At 27.4% G+C, this 18,702-nt stretch overlaps 4 protein-coding genes across 4 annotated transcripts; 1 reads left to right on the forward strand and 3 right to left on the reverse strand.

Moving 5' to 3' along the window:
- Positions 1-2,613: 2,613 nt before the first annotated feature.
- OCT59_011741 (uncharacterized protein) lies at positions 2,614-2,988 on the forward strand (the record flags this gene model as incomplete). The annotated part of the gene is made up of 1 exon (XM_025310754.1): positions 2,614-2,988. One exon carries the CDS (start codon positions 2,614-2,616, stop codon positions 2,986-2,988), a length of 375 nt encoding a protein of 124 aa, XP_025179082.1.
- A 465-nt stretch (positions 2,989-3,453) lies between these two features.
- On the reverse strand, positions 3,454-4,832 carry OCT59_011742 (uncharacterized protein). Its single transcript, XM_066133978.1, has 2 exons — positions 4,094-4,832; positions 3,454-4,005 (listed from the first exon to the last, which is right to left on the reverse strand). The coding sequence occupies exons 1-2, from the start codon at positions 4,767-4,769 to the stop codon at positions 3,698-3,700; spliced, it is 984 nt and encodes a 327-aa protein (XP_065989288.1). The 5' UTR covers positions 4,770-4,832; the 3' UTR covers positions 3,454-3,697.
- A 12,281-nt stretch (positions 4,833-17,113) lies between these two features.
- On the reverse strand, positions 17,114-17,383 carry OCT59_011743 (uncharacterized protein; the record flags this gene model as incomplete). The annotated part of the gene is made up of 1 exon (XM_025310755.2): positions 17,114-17,383. One exon carries the CDS (start codon positions 17,381-17,383, stop codon positions 17,114-17,116), a length of 270 nt encoding a protein of 89 aa, XP_025179085.2.
- Positions 17,384-17,528: 145 nt separating this feature from the next.
- Positions 17,529-18,296, reverse strand: OCT59_011744 (uncharacterized protein; the record flags this gene model as incomplete). Its single annotated transcript, XM_025325861.2, has 2 exons — positions 17,529-17,816; positions 17,994-18,296. The coding sequence occupies 2 exons, from the start codon at positions 18,294-18,296 to the stop codon at positions 17,529-17,531; spliced, it is 591 nt and encodes a 196-aa protein (XP_025179086.2).
- Between the last annotated feature and the right edge of the window lie 406 nt (positions 18,297-18,702).

An 18,702-nucleotide genomic window follows, 5' to 3' on the forward strand; every position in this document is an offset into this window, starting at 1 on the left:
ATCCTTCCTCTTCACCATACTTACTGAAGTGGGCTTTTATTTCCAATGATTTTGGTTGTTTTTCCCTTAAAAAAAAAACAGAAATAATAGAACTTTTCTATCATTCTTTACAAAAACCCTCCCTCACCTTACCGAAATGGACCTTTATTTCCGAAGGTACAAAAGACAAGAACATTAGAAACGTTTATAACGTTCTATACAAAAAAAAACTCATAAAGAAAATTTCACGTAAGTAAACCGAAATAAATCTGTGTAAAATCGGTTAATTTTACGTGATAAGGCGATAAATTACTTTTTCTTTTAAAATTTTATTTCATATCCTTCTTCATGATTTGTCAAATATTAAACCCTAGACAATATTGTCATTATTTGCAAGGATTTATTGTGATGGAATGAATATCTTGGAACAGATATTAAAAAAGAGTTGAAAAAGATATTATTGAATAGATTAAAACCGGTAAAATTATTTATAAAGAGAAGATGAAGCAGAAATTATTGCGAAAGGTTTTGTTGACATATAGGGATAGAAAATTTTATGATAGTATATTATAAATGTTTAAATACCGTAATATTTATCCGTTGATATTCTAAATTTTTAAAAAAAAGATTGTGATATGTTTATTTTATGTAATATTAAAATGAAAGGAAAATCCCTGAATAGTATGCAATTTGTGATCAACGTCCTTTATAAATATTTCCGATACTCGTCGCTAATTAATAATCACATAATCTAATTAATCTGAGAGTTTGTACGGGAGCCGTTCAAAATCTCGACAATCAGAATCCCGCTACAACACAAACCCGACGCTCACAATCCAGAGACAAATCATAATCCCAAAACTTCAGAATTCCGTAACCACATTATTCCCGACATTTCATTATCCCGACATTCATTATCCCGAAACTATCCTCCTAGCAATTGAAATATAATGACATAATATAGAAATTCTAAAAAAATGATTTATTAAAATCTTTAATCAGTATATTAAAAAAAATATGACGCAATAATTTAATTTTTATTGAATTTAAAAGCAAGATCTTTTTTTTTAAAAAAAATTAATCAAAATAAATAAAATTTACAAAAAATTTATAATTTGCATTTTTACAATAAATCATTAATATTTGCGAAGTGATTCTTAATTTTTGCGATGTATTATTAAATTCATTAAAATATTAATAAAAAAAAACAATAAAACATTAATATTTGCGCAGTGATTTTGCAAATCATATTTGCGAAGTGGTTTAAAAAATCATTACAGGTTACTTAATTTTGCGATGTATGATATTAATTTTCACAACAGAAATTAATTTTGCGACATTTTAAAAATTATTACATATTTATTACAAAATATTACAATAATATTACGTCTATAAAACAAGTAATAAAAAAAATAGCGCATCAGGATAGTAAGTGTCGGGATAATGAATGTCGGGATAATGAATGTCGGGATAATGAATGTCGGGATAATGTGGTTATGGGATTCTGAAGTTTCGAGATTATGATTTGTCGGGATTTCATAGTAAATCCAGTTTGTATAACCTTCATCTTATTATAAAAATGATAATCACATGCGTTTATTACTCATTATTATCATCTCGCAGAAGTTTACCATCTTTTTTATTTGCACAATAAATTTTCCAATTTCTCTGGAATTATCATCTTGAATATTACTAAATTCTTACAATTTTACATTCATTTTAGAAAAAATATTCGTTTCGACTATTGAATTTTCGTTTAGTGACGTCATTATTTATAAGAGATGTACTGCCGATCAATGCCACAAAATCCAAAAAAATTATTCTATGGTCACAAAACACAAAAAGAGAAAAAGATGACTGAAATTGCAGTGTATTAATTATTAATTATATTAAATATCCTCCGGACAATTGATTTACAGTCCATGGTAGTACACTCATCACCAAGGCCATTTCTTCACCTTATTAAAAATTTTATATCATTTATTGTATCTCATATGCGATTTACAGTATCATTTGTTCATTTATCATTTGGTATTCGACACATGATGACGTGATTTTGACATATTTAATCTTAATTTTAATATGGTAATTGCATTATTTTGGGTTTAAACAGTCCAAACAGTGTATGGCTGAAAATTTATTTGTTTTTAAAATTAAATAAGAATGATCATGAATTTGTTTCATACGTGCGTTAAATATGATGTTAATATTTGTTTTATTAAAATGAAAAAAAAATAATTTTCAATTAGATTATGATGTATTAACCTATTGTATATGATGTATATATTATTCAAAATCTTATAATAATAGGCAACGAAAATATTTGCTATGATGTAATATTTGCTATGATGTAAATTATTTGTATTTTATTTTTGTGAGCCGGTTAAAAGACAAAGCCACTGTCGCATAATAAATATACGTTATATGAGTTATGCAAGTGCACGTGTCAATAATAAGACGTGAAGGACGTGACATTTAGGCTTCGGTTTTTTGTTGGTCTTCATGACCTAGACCCCAAATTTACATATAAGTACCCCTAGCGCCCACTTTCACAGCGATTAAAAATATTTTCGTTTTACCTGCAAATAATATTATTGTAATCCTGAAAATAATTTTTAACTGCTTTAAACCATTATGGGTGAAGATTTAAAACAGACACAATTCAATCTCGAGCAAAAAATTCCAGAAATAGAAATGGAAGTGGATCAAATTTTATATCCTGATTTAAATCATAGAGATATTGGAAAGCAGGGGGGATATGGACCCTGTCCTGATCCCTCTGAAGAAAAAGAAGGAGCAAAGCAAGTTCTTGGAACAGTAACTACTGGTATAACTGCAACAAATCCAGCGGTTGGTATTGCAGCTTCAGCTGGTTTGGGAGCTACTGGAGTGGTAACAGAGGGCATTGGTAAATTAACTGGTAATCAAGATATAAAGGATGTGGGTGAAGTATGGAAAGAAGCACCGGTACAACCAATCAAGGAAGTAAAGAAAACATTAGATAAGTAAATATGTAGTTAACAATTTCAATATGAATAGCTTTTAAAATTGCGCGCGATTTTTATTAAGAATATTTGATGGATAGTATCTTTTTTTTTTTGTATTTCTATTTTTGAAAACTTTAGGAAAGTGGGAAATTTTATAATTTTGATATCATTTGATAGTTTATTTTTCTTTTTTTACGTAATAAATAAAGATTTATTACTATTTATATTGTACTCTTTTTATTATAAAAATTCCAATGTTCACATTCAAATTGTATTCATATAATTTTATTAAGTAGTTCTACAAGAGTCAAATATATTTAAACTTTACTTGGTAACTCTTCTCTGAGTGTACGGATTTTGCTATAATTGGTCAAAATTTTTAGCGTGATCGACCAATGATTGCTTGGCCACAATGTAAAATTTGCTCGATCTTTCAATTCATATTTATTATTTTCAATTAACTATAAAACTAAATTAGCTTCGTACTTTAACCATTAAATTTTTCATGTGTTTCGCATTTATTATACTAATATACTAGGCTATACAAATACACTGAAATTATTCAGAACATATAGTATTTTGTTGCTTATTAAATTTATACTTAATCACATTTTAATTTAACTTATAATTCAAATAATTTATTTAAAAAAACAATGATATCTTTTAAAATATTCAATAGTTATCACAGCAATAAATATGTAAAAAAAATGATGAAAAGAAAAAAAAAATATTTAATTTTCTTTTTTAATACAGATACCATAAGGACGCAAATCATCGTTTTTTGGTGAAATCCAAAATTCACCGCTCCCAGTTTCTTCTTTTGAAACTTCAACTAAGCTGTTCGGATTTACTCTATTCTGAAACACGACTTTATAGTTATCCCCATCATGAGTGAATCTAGTAGCAAATTGGTACGCAATATCAATATCTGGAGTAGAATAAATTCCATTTCCAAATAAGAATCGTTTACACTTCGCCAAGTCATACCCTACTTGAGAAATTAATTTGCAGTTATCTCTAGCAGTTCCATGATAAGAAACTATTAAAATAGATGGTATTATATTAATAAATAATAAACAAATATAAATAAGTAAAACATTTGTATATCAAAAAAAGATGATAAATACCTGGCCATTCATTTGTTGCAGAGCTTGTTGAAGATTTTCTATCAACTCCAAGCCAAATGTTATCACCATATTTATTAAGAACATTGATAGCAATTCTTTTCCAACCACAAGGTCGCTTGTATTCAACATTTCCTCGCATAAAAGTTTTACCTTTATCATCTATTTGTGTAAAATCATAATCGTAACTTGGGGCAAGTGAATCCGGATGAATGAATAAAACAGTAGAAGGGGAAGGATAACTACCATGAGTACCATCGCCACCACTACTATCTCCACCACCACCTAATCTAACTACTAATTGTATTGTAGAATGAGATCCTATTTTGTAACTTGCTAAAGTAAGATTATCTTCAAGTTGTTTACCTGCAAATATTAATCTTTGTTGATTTGGTTCTATACCTAATTCTCCTTTAATGTTTTCTTTTAATTGGCGAATTTCATCACTTGGCCAAACTTCTACTCCTATATTTCTACCGTTAATTCCCATAATGAATATGCGAATTCGTTCTTCTTCATTAGATGTTGGCACTCTGCCACCAACTAAATGAGATTGATGAAGAGCTTTTTGATCCAATTGAGAACATCCATCATGTCCTCCTTTTGAATAATCATCATAAGTAATAACCGAACGATTCGTTATGGCACTTAATGCTGCGGCTAAAAGTGAATTTGACATTTTCGCTTTTCATGAAAATAAGTATTAAAAAAGATTATTTTATTTCATATATTATTTATTTACTTATTTTTTTAAAAGAAAACGCACTGCTTAAATATTTACATTTTGATATTTTTTTAGAAAAAACTTTTGTTTATTTCAAATATGTTGATATAATGATATAAAGAGCTTAAGATCTTCAATAGGTCACTGTATATTATATGCATTTATGCCCGAAATTATCCATACATCCCTCCTCTAAGAGGCTATGTAAGTGGATAATGTTACCGAATATATCGGTAAATAAGAGTCGTATCTTAATATGACTCAACATATTTACTTCTATCGATAAGTTGGCGGAAGGTATATTAATATCTATTTCTCCATCTCTTTTTCTGACATCAAAGGGCGAAATCTAATCTATCGATATCCTATTGATATCTGATTATTAATGTTTCATCGTAATATATCAATGTAATTACAATAGTGATAGTTTTTATTGTAAGCCACTTTTTAATAGAACACAAATGACAAATTTAAATAGTTTAATAATTACTATTGAGCTAATTTTCCTTAATAAAAATTGTATACATATAGATAATACAAATACAGAAAATAAATAATATAAATAATATAAACAAAAATAAAAATAAATATCATAATAATACTACATATGTAAATATGATCGAATATAATCAATATCATCTATTAAGTTAATCTGTGTACACAAATCAGCGGTTGTATATCGACGTAAATCGTCATGTAACGTTAGGAATCGACGTGTACATAATGTACGTAAATCATGTGCGCAATATTTCGCGTAACAATAATAATATGAAATTCAACATCCCAATGTTTAACTTATTCAGAAAAATTTCATACACATACGTTCAATTATTGTTAGAATTCGAATTCTTTAATGAATAATTATTTAGTTTATTTCATGTATTGAATATTCATTCACTGACGTTATTGGTTAAGTCTAACCTGATAATCAAATAGCACCCATCTACCCGATAGACTAAGATCTAACCCTATACGTTAGATCCTTTGTCGATCTGGTGGATGGGACCCATTGTCGACTCTTTTTAGAGGCAGATCTGTCGATTAATGACACTAAACTTCGAATATCTGGATCTCGAAAAAAAAATTATCCATAGACGACTGAAATTATATTATTGAGAATGTGTTATAAATTTTTAAATACATGAAATATTTATGTAATAATTGTCTATCATATCTAATCGTCATCCAGAATTTACTGTTCACGGAAATCACAGAAAATATTTTTAACCAATCACTTTAAATTTTTAACATTAAACATATAAAAAGACACTACAAACTTATTTATTTGTACTTTACTTGTTATTTATTGGATAGGAAAGTAGTTATAACATTTAACTAATTACATGTATCTTAATTATTGGAGGAAACGTCCACTATGTGACACATTTTCATCCAATAATTGAGACACAAGTGATTTATTGACTGATATAGCTCCTATCTAATAAATATCTAATAAATATATTATTGTTCTGCTCATGTTAACTGATGAAATAAACTTACTTTTATCTAGCTTTTATAGATAGGGTATATAGTAAAATCAGTATAGTACGATTTATCAAATTTAGTAAGTACATAGATGGGGGAGTAGCTATTTCGGTCACAGAACCGAATGATTGGAATGAAACCCGATATAGCGATATAGCCCCAAAGTGTGATTCTGGCGTAGCATCATAAATAAGCTTCATATTTAACTATCTATAAATTTCATTTTATGCTATTTTTAACAAATTTTTATTTACACCATTTTTTACTCCACCTCATTTTATCAATTACCATTTATTATTGTTATGTCTAATAAAAATATTGGTCTATGAAAATCTGCATAATCCTATTGGGCTGAACGATAAAAAGATAATATAACGCGGGAAAAATTCTTACTGTAGCTTATACTTATTAATAATTCGATTCGAAGTAAGAAATGAGCGAGATAATGAATATTGAGTGAGATCCTGTAAGTAAAGTAGACAAAAATTAAGCATTTAATTTAATAAATTAATTTCCTTTAATGTTTCTTAATGAGAAGTTATAAAGAAATATTATGAAATCAAGTTTTCATGCCTATACGTTCAAATATTGTTAGAATTCTTTAATTGAATAGCTATTCAGAAAATGTTTGTCTCACGTATTGATTAGTCTAACCTGTTAATCAGATCATTTACACCTTTTTAGAGTTAGACCTGCAATCAATTTCACAAAATTTGAATCTCGAAAAATAAGTATCTTATAAACAACTGAATTAGAAAAATTGTCAATTTTTTTTTATTTATCGCTGTTTTCGAATCAGGTGCGTGATGATCAACAAATAAAAGTTCACACACTTATAAGATACAAGTAGTGCTTCGATCCGGATTGATCCGTTGATTAGCATCACAACATTTTTCTATTATTTTTGTCAAACTATAATTTTTGTCAGATTTAAAAAATTATTCTTCTACAAATTTTATTAATTTTGGCCAAACTTATAGCTCCAACTCAAATAAACCGTTTCCAAACTGTAGTAAACCGCGGATTGATCCGTTAAAATCCCATCCGGATCGAAGCACTAGATAGTAGATACAAGCAATTTTTTTTGACTTTAGGATTTAAAAATTTAAATATTCAAACCAATAATCGCAAGTTTCACTAAATTATTTGTACAATTTCACGTATTTTGAACACAGCGATAATACACAAAATTTTCGTATGATTTTCATGATTTTGGTACATAACACAGCCATTGTGTTTCTATTTTGTAATATTTCATATGACTACATATCACTTTACTTTGTATTTGAATGACTAATAATATTACTAAACATTCTTATTTTAGGACAGCATTTATTAGTAATATAGGGAGGAATCGGTGCCGGAAGATTAGTTAATGGTGAGAATCGGGAGTGGCTGAACTTGGACAAAGTTGTCCAATATCGTAATTTGAACGATTAATGATCATCCGGTAAGTTATTGGAGGGATGAAAATATATCGAAAGTTGGATACTATCCTTTCTTTTTTTAATGCAGACTGCTAACTTTTTTTGAAATTAAATATAACAAGTGTACTAATTACATGTATATAGTAAAGTTCAAATTAAATTTTTTCGTAATATGTAGAACCAATTGTATTACAAATATTTACTGCTAGTAAGTTTTTGTATGAAATTTTTATTTGTAAAATCCATCAAAATATTTATCTATAGAGATATAAAAGGATGATATAGCTTGTATAACATATTACAAAAGTTGCCTTCGAACCTTTTAATTTTCGGTAATACATAAAATTTCATCGGTAGTATAAGTTATGATTGTATAACACAATCATGTGATTTTATATAAAAAAATTTTTCTCAAAACCGATTACGTCATTAAATTTGTCGACAGGCAAATATATCCATAAATTAAATTTCTAAGTAAATTTCAAACCTATTGAGTGTTGACTTTCAAACATCGTCTAAGCTCAATATACTTGTCGGAATTAATTACGGCATATGGAGTTTATACGTAATAATCCGTAATGCTTTAATTCAAATACCATAAATAGAAAGTTATGCGATACAAAAAAAGAAATTCATTTGAATATTTATCAAAAAATCAACATTAACATTATAGATTTACAATTTATGGTATTATTAATATGTATTTATGAATAATATATGAATATTCAAAATGCCGAATTAATGATTCAGTAATTCTGACGACACATATAAAGCTCAAACACCTCAATTGATAGGCCGACTGATCACTGATGACTGATGAGTGGTTCGATTGGTCAAAAAATATCAGATTTTCAGAGTTTCAGAGGGTTTCCTAATTTTATGAAAAACAAGCAAGCTAAAAACCATCTTTTTTCTTTAATGATCTTCAATTAATAAAAAGCGCTCAATCATTATTTCAATTTATTTTATTCTTAGTATAACAAAGATGCAATATAGAAATTTACTTTTAATGCAAGAATCTTTTAAAATAAATAATAGAGAATTTGATACAAATATGCATTGCATTTTAACCTTTAATCAAATTATTATTATAATAAAAAATTCATTGCTTAAAAACTATGCGATAAAATAAAAGAACTGATGTAAAAAATAACAATATATTTATATCCATCAAAATTTCTTACGAAACTAAAAAAAAAAATTAGTGAAACATACTTTAAAAATTGATGTTAAACTATAACGTATAAGTATACCAATATTTCTTAAAGAATATAATATCTAGTTTAATAAATACTACAGCTTTATCTTATGATTCGGGATTAGCCTTGATTATTTTGATGTAATTGAACTCCATTATAACCTGAGATATCTTCACTACTGTTTAAAGGAATTAAAGATGCATCACAAGCATTATTATCTGAGTATTCTTGGAAGGTGGGTTGAATATTTATAGTATCGAAATATTGGTTGTGGGATGGTATTTTGTTGGTAATCAACAGGTTGTTAAATAGAAGGAATTGAAGATACATCGTGAGCACTATTATCAGAATATTCTTTAATAACTAACAGATTGTTGAAAAATTTGTTGTCGAATTAAATGTTGCACATGATTATAATGATAAGGAAGCCGATGACCAGGAATTTGAGATAAATCAATTCTATTATTCACGAACTCCATTGAATTTAATTCGGTATAAGTAACGTGATTAATACGCGTATCATTTGGTAAAAGATAAAACTCAAATATAGTATTAGTATTATTACGAAGTTATTTTCAGTTTGATGACTTTGATCCATTGGTAAATTAGAATAATCTTGTGAATTCATGTTTCTAATAATTTTTAAATTAAGAAAAGTTAAATAAATATATTTTTTTTAAAATAAAGAGTAACCATATATTTATATATTTTTCTTTATATCTATGAGATTCTAAAAAACTGTTATAAATTGTGCAACAGCGAAGTCTTGTGCGCAGTCTTGTGTATCAGATTTTTCCCCCCGATTCCATATTCATCTTAGTTCGACGATCAAAATCTATATAAAGTAAAACGAGATTATCTCCATGCTAGTGACGTTTGATATAAGTAATACCAAGGAAACAAAATGATGATCATTGATTATTGAGACAACGTTCTTACGTTAAACCGTTATATCGTTGTACATCGCTAATACCACTAAAATAATCACAAATGTATAATCAAAAAATTAATTCGAAAAAAACAATGAATTCAGGTAATAATATTACGCAAGATTATTCTAATTATCATAACTTCATAAATAATAATTATGAAACCTCTAAGTACACTTGTCTAATTGTCATACTAATGCATAACATAAATAATATGCAGTAACACACTGATATTTTTTTACTGTATTATTGCGTAAAATATCTTTGATATTTTTGACGCAAAAAAAGGCATGCTCATTATTGATTGTTATACTTAAGCACAATGAACATCACTACTTGATCAAATTGAAGGAGTTGCTTGAGAACGGCCTAAATATATGATTCAAATATTATGTTGTTCTTTTAAATCTGCTTAAGAATGTTCAATAAGTTCAATATAAAGTAAAAGTAGAACATGCATTATTCGCCTAACCTAATTCTGCTGAATTTTGGTATAATTTTGAACTATATGAAATATGTAAAAATACCGGTCTGAATTAAAATATGAATACAGAATAAACCACAGTTTAATATCTTTTTATTTTATCACCTTGCTTAAAAAGATAGTTTGTTGAAATAAGATCATCCATAAAACTTTTAGTTTATATAATTAGTATGCTTTTGGTTATAAAACTTTTTTTTTTAAACAAAAAAAAAATTCAGTGAATTTCAATATGAGAAGGCTCACGTGTCGCGACACTTATACGTTGTAGCCCAAAGCCCGTGATGAATCACGTTGCCACCTTAGGCTTAACAAGCTTAATATAACTAAATATATCAAAAAATAATTTCCCAAATTTCGTATTCTGATTTTCACAAACTCAAAATTTACCCTATTAATAATAATCCAAAAATACTTTCTCCAAGAAACAATTTACCCTTTTTTCACTTTTCAACTCAAAATTTTAGTTTTTCAAAATTTTATGCTAATTTACATTTTTCGAATTTTTCCTTCTTTTGGAACTTCTCCTAAAATATAAGTGCTCCGATTTTTTCCTTTCCAAAATCTAATTATAGATCGTCACTCGAATCACATGTTCTCTAGTTTAACGTCATCTCGGACGTTTGTTGCGTCATACAATTTTAAATTTATACACTAATTCTAAATATAATACTGCGCCTCATAATTAATAAATTCACTAGGTAATTTACGGATGCCGTAATTTATAATGGTGTAGTTAGCCGAAAAATAATTAGCCGCAACGTGATCCGGACCCTGCTCAGGCGTAGATTGTCGTGGAATTCCAGGGATTTTCTGCGATTAAACCGGGTCCGGATGATCGGCAATCAGGAATTCGGCTCCGGTTTTCGGCTAACTACACCATTATAAATTAAGGCATTATAACTTCATATTCCATTTATAAAAATCGTGATCGACCAACAAGTTACTTTTAAACCGAGAAATGTTTTTCTACACGTACACCGTTATACAAAATCGATTTTGAAAAAGGATTTACATTTTGGCGTTTTTTTTCCTGCTTTCGTAAAATTAAACTTTGAAAAATGTCATCTCACGAACGATGTGAAAAATGTGGTGAACAATATACAGATATATATAATAAATGGTGTAAGCCATGCCAAATAAATATTTTAAATAAACATTTAATAAGTTGGAACAGCGGAAATGAAAAAATTGACAATTTAATAAAAGAAATGCAATTAAAAATTGATTATGATATTGGTATAGTATTTGAATGGATACCATACAATCAATTTATATTTAGCAATATGGAAAGATGGTCCATTAAGTTACAATAACAATAAAAATGAATATATAAGAAATCAGAATAAAAAAGTCTTTTTGAAACACTTGTTTAATTCAAACAATTCCATTAATGAATTTTTATTTAAGGTATGGAGTCTCTTTATTAGTTTATTTAAATGATGTAAATGCTTTATAATATAAGAATTTTTTTTTTATACCTAATAGGATAAAATAGAAAAATGTTATTATAAAAAGAAAATATATGGAATATCTCAAAGTTCAAATACAAAAGATTATGTTATGGTTATCTTGGATGGATTTTATTGTGAAAAATGTGGCAAAAAATATAAAAATGAACGCTATAAGTGGTGTAAAACATGTCAAATAAATGATTTAAATAATAATTTTGCAGATTGGTCCAGTGGAAATGAAAAGATTGATAATTTAATTCAAGAGATGAGATCAAAAATTAATAGCCCGTGGGATAATATATTTGAATGGATACCTTATAATCAATTTAAGGATATTAAAGAAATTGACAAAGAAGGTTTTGCTTCAATATATAAAGCAATATGGAAGGATGGTCCATTAAAGTATAATAATAATATAAATAAATATACAAAAATCCAGCAAAATAAACATGTTACTTTAAAATGTTTGATTAATCTACAAAATGTTAATAATGAATTTTTAAACAAGGTATGAAATTTCCTTAAATATTTATGATGCATTGTCAGTATAATAATTTTTTTTTTTATTAACAGGTTAAAATACATTCAGTCAGTATTTCTAATTATAATAATTGTATATATGGAATAACCAAAAATCCAAATACAAAAAATTACATTATAGTTCTTTCAAACAGATATTGTGAAAATTGTGATGAAAAATATACAAATTTATATAAATGGTGTCGACCGTGTCAAATAATTGACTTAAAAAATGATTTTATGAATCGGACTAGTGGAAATAAAAAAATTGACAAGTTAATTCAAGAAATGCAATTAAAAATTTATTCTTACAAAGATATTATAATTGAATGGATACCATACAATCTGCTTAACATCATTAAAGAAATAAACAAAGGAGGGTTTATTGCGTATATAGCTTTATGGGTTGATGGTCCGTCAAATTATAATTTGTATAAAGAGAGATATGTAAGAGATCAGCAGAATAAACGGGTTGCTTTAAGATATTTATGTGATTCGCACAATGATAATACCGATGAATTCCTAGTAAATGAGGTATGAAAATTTCTATCTAGAATAAAAAATATATATTTTTGATATAATAATTTTTTACACTTAATAGGTTAAAGAATGTTCAATTAATGCTCCAGGTGGTAATAATGGTTTTCCAATATATGGAATATCTCAAGATCCAGATACAAAAGATTATATTATGGTTCTTTGTAATGAATATTATTGTGAAGAATGTGGTGAAAAATATACAGATATTCTTAATAAATGGTGTAAGCCATGTCAAATAAACTATTTGAAACCATCTACAACTAGTAAAATTGAAATAATTGATTATTTGATTCAAATAATGCAGCTAAAAATTGCTTCTTGTAATGATATAGTATTTGAATGGATAACATACAATCAATTTAATCAAATAAAAGAAGTAAGCAAAGGTAATTTTTCTGTAGCAATATGGAAGACTGGTCAATTAAATTATGATAAATATTTGTCAAAATACAGAAGAAATCAGAAGAATGAAAATATTATATTAAAGTATTTACACAACACACAAAATATCGTTAGTGGATTTCTAAATGAGGTATAAATTTTTTTTTTGTTAGTTAATTGTCTCAGTTTTTTTTTAATGTAACAATTTTTTATATCTATTAGGCTAAAGCATATTCAATTGAAAGAAAAGATGATTATATTAATATATATGGTATAACTCAAAATCCGGATTCAAAAGATTATATTATGGTCATTTCAGATGGATATTGTGAAAGATGTTATGAAAAATATACAGATTTGCTTAACAAATGGTGTAAACCATGTCAAATAAATTATTTTAAAGAAAATTTTACAAACTGGACTAGTGGAAATAAAAAAATTGATAATTTAATTCAAGAAATGCAATTAAAAATTGATCGTTGTGGCAGTTTAATATTTGAATGGATACCATATGATCAGTTTAATTATATTAAAGAAGTAGGTATAGGTGGTTTTGCTAAAGTATATTCAGCAGTATGGGTAAATGATCAGTTACGTTACAATTGTCTTGAAAAAAGGTATGCAAGATATGGCCAGAATAGAGAGGTTGCACTAAAATGTTTATATAATTCAGAGAATATCACTGATGAATTTTTAAATGAGGTATGAAATTTCTTAATTTTATACTTTTTATACTTTTTTTTTATAATACATAATAATATATTTTTAAATAGATTAAAGCATATTCAATGAATATCTTTGGGAATATTCTTCCAATATATGGAATATCTCAAAATCCAGATACAAAAGATTATATTATGGTTCTTGGTTATGCAAAGGGTGGAAATTTTAATTATTGGGTAAATAACAATAATAACAATTTTAATTGGCTAAATAAAATGAAGATACTATGTAATATTATCAAAGGACTCAAGGAAATTCACCAAAATCAAATGGTTCATCGTGATTTTCATACAGGAAATATATTATTTCAATCTAAAACTTTAAATTATACATATATTTCAGATATGGGATTGTGTGGAAGAGCTGATGATGTTAATAATCACAATAATATTTATGGAGTTATGCCTTATGTAGCACCCGAAGTATTAAAAGGAAAACCATATACTCAAGCAGCAGATATATATAGTTTTGGTATGATTATGTATTTTGTTGCAACTGGGAAACAACCTTTTGCTAATAGTAAGCATGACCACTATCTAGCATTGAATATATGTAAAGGAGGCAGACCTGAATTAAATGAGCCAGAAGCACCTGAATGTTATATTGATTTGATGAAAAAGTGTTTGGATTCAAATCCAGACAATAGACTAAAAGCAGCCGAAATAGAAGAATTGCTCAAATTATATTATTATTCGTATAAATATGATGAAGTTTACGATGAATTTTACAAAAAATCACCAGCAGGATCAAGCTTTAAAATTTGTATGAAAATTGAAAAGGAACAGAAATATTATGAAATTGAAAGGCAATTCAAAATATCAGAAGAATATAGAAAAGTGAACCAGCATTTGTTCATTAACAATCTTACTACTCATCTACAAGCTATTTATACATCCCGATTACTTAATCCTTTTGTAGAGGAATTCCTTAAAGATGGTAATAATTTTGTAACTTAAGCAATATTTTTTTTAAATTTATTATAATATTTTAATTAATATTTTTTAATTTTTAACAGATATCAATAAATATAAAATTACTGACGATATGAGTGTTGATTTTTGTTCATTGATCGAAGAATCAAGTGATCAGAATGATTAGTTTTAAAGGCAATTATTTTTGTTTTAAATGAAACATTAGGCATATTTTAATATATGAATTATTTAAATAAATTGTTTAACATTTTTCAATTTTTTTTTATAAAAAAGGTTTCGTGATATTAAGTATTTAAAAATATGTGTATATATTTACTTTTTTAATCGAATTATTTATGACATTAAAATGTAAGTTTTTAGTTTGTAATTTAAATAACTTATATTAGCATGAAATTTTTGTATTATTATCCAATATATATACAATAAATTTTATAATCTTAAAGGATTTTTGCGTTAATTCCATGTTATTAATAAAATTTAAATTATATGAATTTTTTAATAAAAGAAAATCGGTAAATAATATCATTTTCTAATTAATATATTAATTAGTTTAATATTTTACATACATTATATGCATTAAATTTATTAAATCAGATAATTCAAAGTAATGTTCAGTTTGGTCAGTTTAACTGGAACTAAATGATGAAATAGTTTTAACATTTGGCATTTTAGTTTCAGCTGGCTGTTGCAATCGTTATATACGTGTGCATAGTGTGCATAAAAAGTCACTTTTTCTTTATCAAACATTTATTAATTTACATACAGACTGTATATTTAAAAAAGACAAAGTTATGTAAACATGGATAACATATTTATCTTCTAAAAAATTATAATCCATCCATTGGGTCAGTTCGTACAAATTCAATTATCTTTGCTGGCTTTCTTATAAAAGTCTACTAATTTCTGAAAAAATATTATTTAGCTTTAAATCTCGTAGATTGAATTAATAATTTAATTATAGAATGTAATATTGATCAAAGGTTTTATGTATTACTTATGATAGAATAAAGATAAAACATTTAACTCACCGATTTCACATTACATTTTTTGCGGATTCATTATAATGTAATGAATTAGCATAGATGGAAAACATAAGTACAAACTACGCACAATTATTAATATATCAATATAATCAATGAAACTATGAGATTTAACATTAAAACTACTTCGCTAGTGCACATCATTTCGTGTTACAACTTTCATCAAAATTTTGATTTATGGCTGAAAATCAGTCACAAGGTATATCATGAGGTTCGTTATATTAGGAATGGAAAAATTTCCAGTGCGTGATCAAATTCCAATTTCTTCCTAAGTTAACTTTTACAAAAATTAAAACAAGTTAAAAAAACCCTCCTTTTTAGAAAGCATAGCAAATAATAAATCTTTAGAATACATTATTATTTTTATTTTTGAATTTAATATGCAAGAATTTAGTAACAATGAAAAAAATGTTAAATTATTTTATAATTTTTTTATTGTTAAGTTACCAGGTAAAATGAAATAATGATATAAAATATAAACTAACAAAAAAATTAGTCATTTGTTTTCATTCTATTATATTAACCGCAGTCACTGTACTTAATCGTATTGCATTTCATATTGTGTCCCCAAAACTTTGCATGAAAATTTATTTATTTATTTATTTTATGTGAAGCTGGAAAGAGTATCAAAGAGTACATATAACCTCCGAAGAGGTGTTCATCCTACATTTAATCTATCATCCATTACTAGCTATACCACTAGAACGGACCCTAACTTCTATATATATAGACTGAACCTAAACCATGACCGATAAAGGAACAGGTAGCCAAAATAAAAATCAATTAACCAACGCGCGTTAATCCGTATTATCCTTTCAACCAATGGAATGGATGCCGCCTGTCAATACTGTAAGAGGCGGAATGATTTACACTATTTTAAGTTGTTAAGAGAAAAATAAATGAACAAAAGAGAAAACTAACGCTAAATAGCGTATAACAAATGAGAAACCTATACTATATAATAAAATCTAAAAATTTAAAATGAATTTCAATGCCGAATGGCGTATACAAAAAGAAAATATAAAACATAATAGTTATATATAAAAAAATAATAGTGAATCCTAAAAATGTGCTAATTAGCACTACTAGATAAATTCTCATCCGAACTCTTCGTAATGGTTGAATAACAAACTTTCTTATCCATATGAGATCTATAATACGAATCTAAATTGCCATTATCATTGGCACATCATTTAAGCGGTCTACTACCTGGATTTTTAGCAAAGGGCCTGTATCGCCCCTCTTCTTCCATACTAACGACCATAGCGGACTCATAATTTCTGTATTCCCAACGCAAATCTTCGACCACTTGATCATCGGGTACGATCTTTGTTTCACATTTTTTCTTCTTCTTTTTCTTTTCCTTCGTCTCATTAACGATAGGTGGTGGTTTCAAAGACTTAAGCAATATTTCACGTTTTTTCGATTCATATGCATGATAAGCATCTGAAAATGTCATAATTACAGAAAAAGTATCTTCATAGTAAATGCCACGTTTGAGATCAGTTTCCCACGTAATTGCAGCTTGCTGTTTCCGTATTTCTTCACGGTTAAAGGATTCATATTCTTTATATAATTCTTCCATATAACGTAACTAAGATTCACTACCCCCTCTTAAGAGGTTGGAGATTTTTCCTTTTGATTCTTCCTTTGGAGGGTTGGTTGAGGTATCCGCCTTCATAAGTAGGCTTCTCAGGAATTAACAGAATAAGATGAGCAGGAATAGGTTCAATGTCTTCTTGGGAAGACCCTGAAGAAAGGTCAATGGTGGTCAATAGCACAGGAGGAGTAGCAACTGATTCCTTTTCGGATTGACGAACTGTAGCATCAAGATCATGTCTAAGATGTGGGATCGGAAAGTTATAATAACAGTCTTCAGGAGCAACAAATTTCTTTTTGTAGCGAACATGGAGTAAAGATTTATGAAGGGTTTGTCCTTTTTGAAACAGAAAGGATTTTCATCTTGCAGCCAGAAGTATGTCTTCAACTGGCCTGTCCTCTTTGATACAAGAATGTTTAAAGACACGCTTACATAAGCCTTCAAAGCATGCATGTTGTCTTTTACTGACATTCGGAGATTTACTTTTCCTATCTTGGAAGTTAAAGTAAAATTTGTTGTAAATGCTTTTAAGACCTTTCTTGGCGACGTTATTAATTGGATACGTATAATATTTCGTATTATAAGAAATTCCTAATCGATTTGAATAAATTTCTTTTACATGACCTTTGGTCCATCTGTTGTAGAGGCGACAAGCATGGAAATTTTTAAAGCTTACAGCTTTACTATAGTGAGGTATATTGTTATCTCTCGGACCATGAAATATATCCAATTGTTTGTGATGATTTATGCAGGCACGTCGGTGAGAAGACATAATGAAGGGAACTGGAATGGAACAAGTTTCAACTTGTTTGGTATATGGATCCTTGATATAAGAATGATTACATGGTATGAAAATACCAAAGTGAAATCTATATTTTTTATACGAGAAGTTAAAAAAAGTTTTCGTAATGTGATTTCGAGTATTCTTTTTTTGAGCACGTGATCTTATAAAATCTATACGCCCCAATAATTTTTTGCGAATAAGTTCAAAAAATTTATTTTGTATTCGGCGGGGAATTACTCTTTGTGTTGAAAAAAAGTGCAAATCTGTAGTTTGGTAATTTGCTCGTGGATTCGTGATGAATCGGGTTAGATGATATATGATAGTCATTTGTATAGATCTTCAACTCGAGTTGATTGGTGTTTAGTAAATGATCTACTACCTCAAAAAAATAACT

Source organism: Rhizophagus irregularis, chromosome 2 (genome assembly GCF_026210795.1).
Source record: "Rhizophagus irregularis chromosome 2, complete sequence".
NCBI lineage: Eukaryota > Fungi > Glomeromycota > Glomeromycetes > Glomerales > Glomeraceae > Rhizophagus > Rhizophagus irregularis.

Bases quoted from the DNA above. Each gene is read 5' to 3' on its own strand.
- OCT59_011742 (XM_066133978.1), bottom strand. From the start codon at position 4,769: ATGTCAAATTCACTTTTAGCCGCAGCATTAAGTGCCATAACGAATCGT. The intron at 4,006-4,093 runs GTATTTATCATC...CTATTTTAATAG, and splicing joins TGCAACAAATGAATGGCCAG to TTTCTTATCATGGAACTGCT.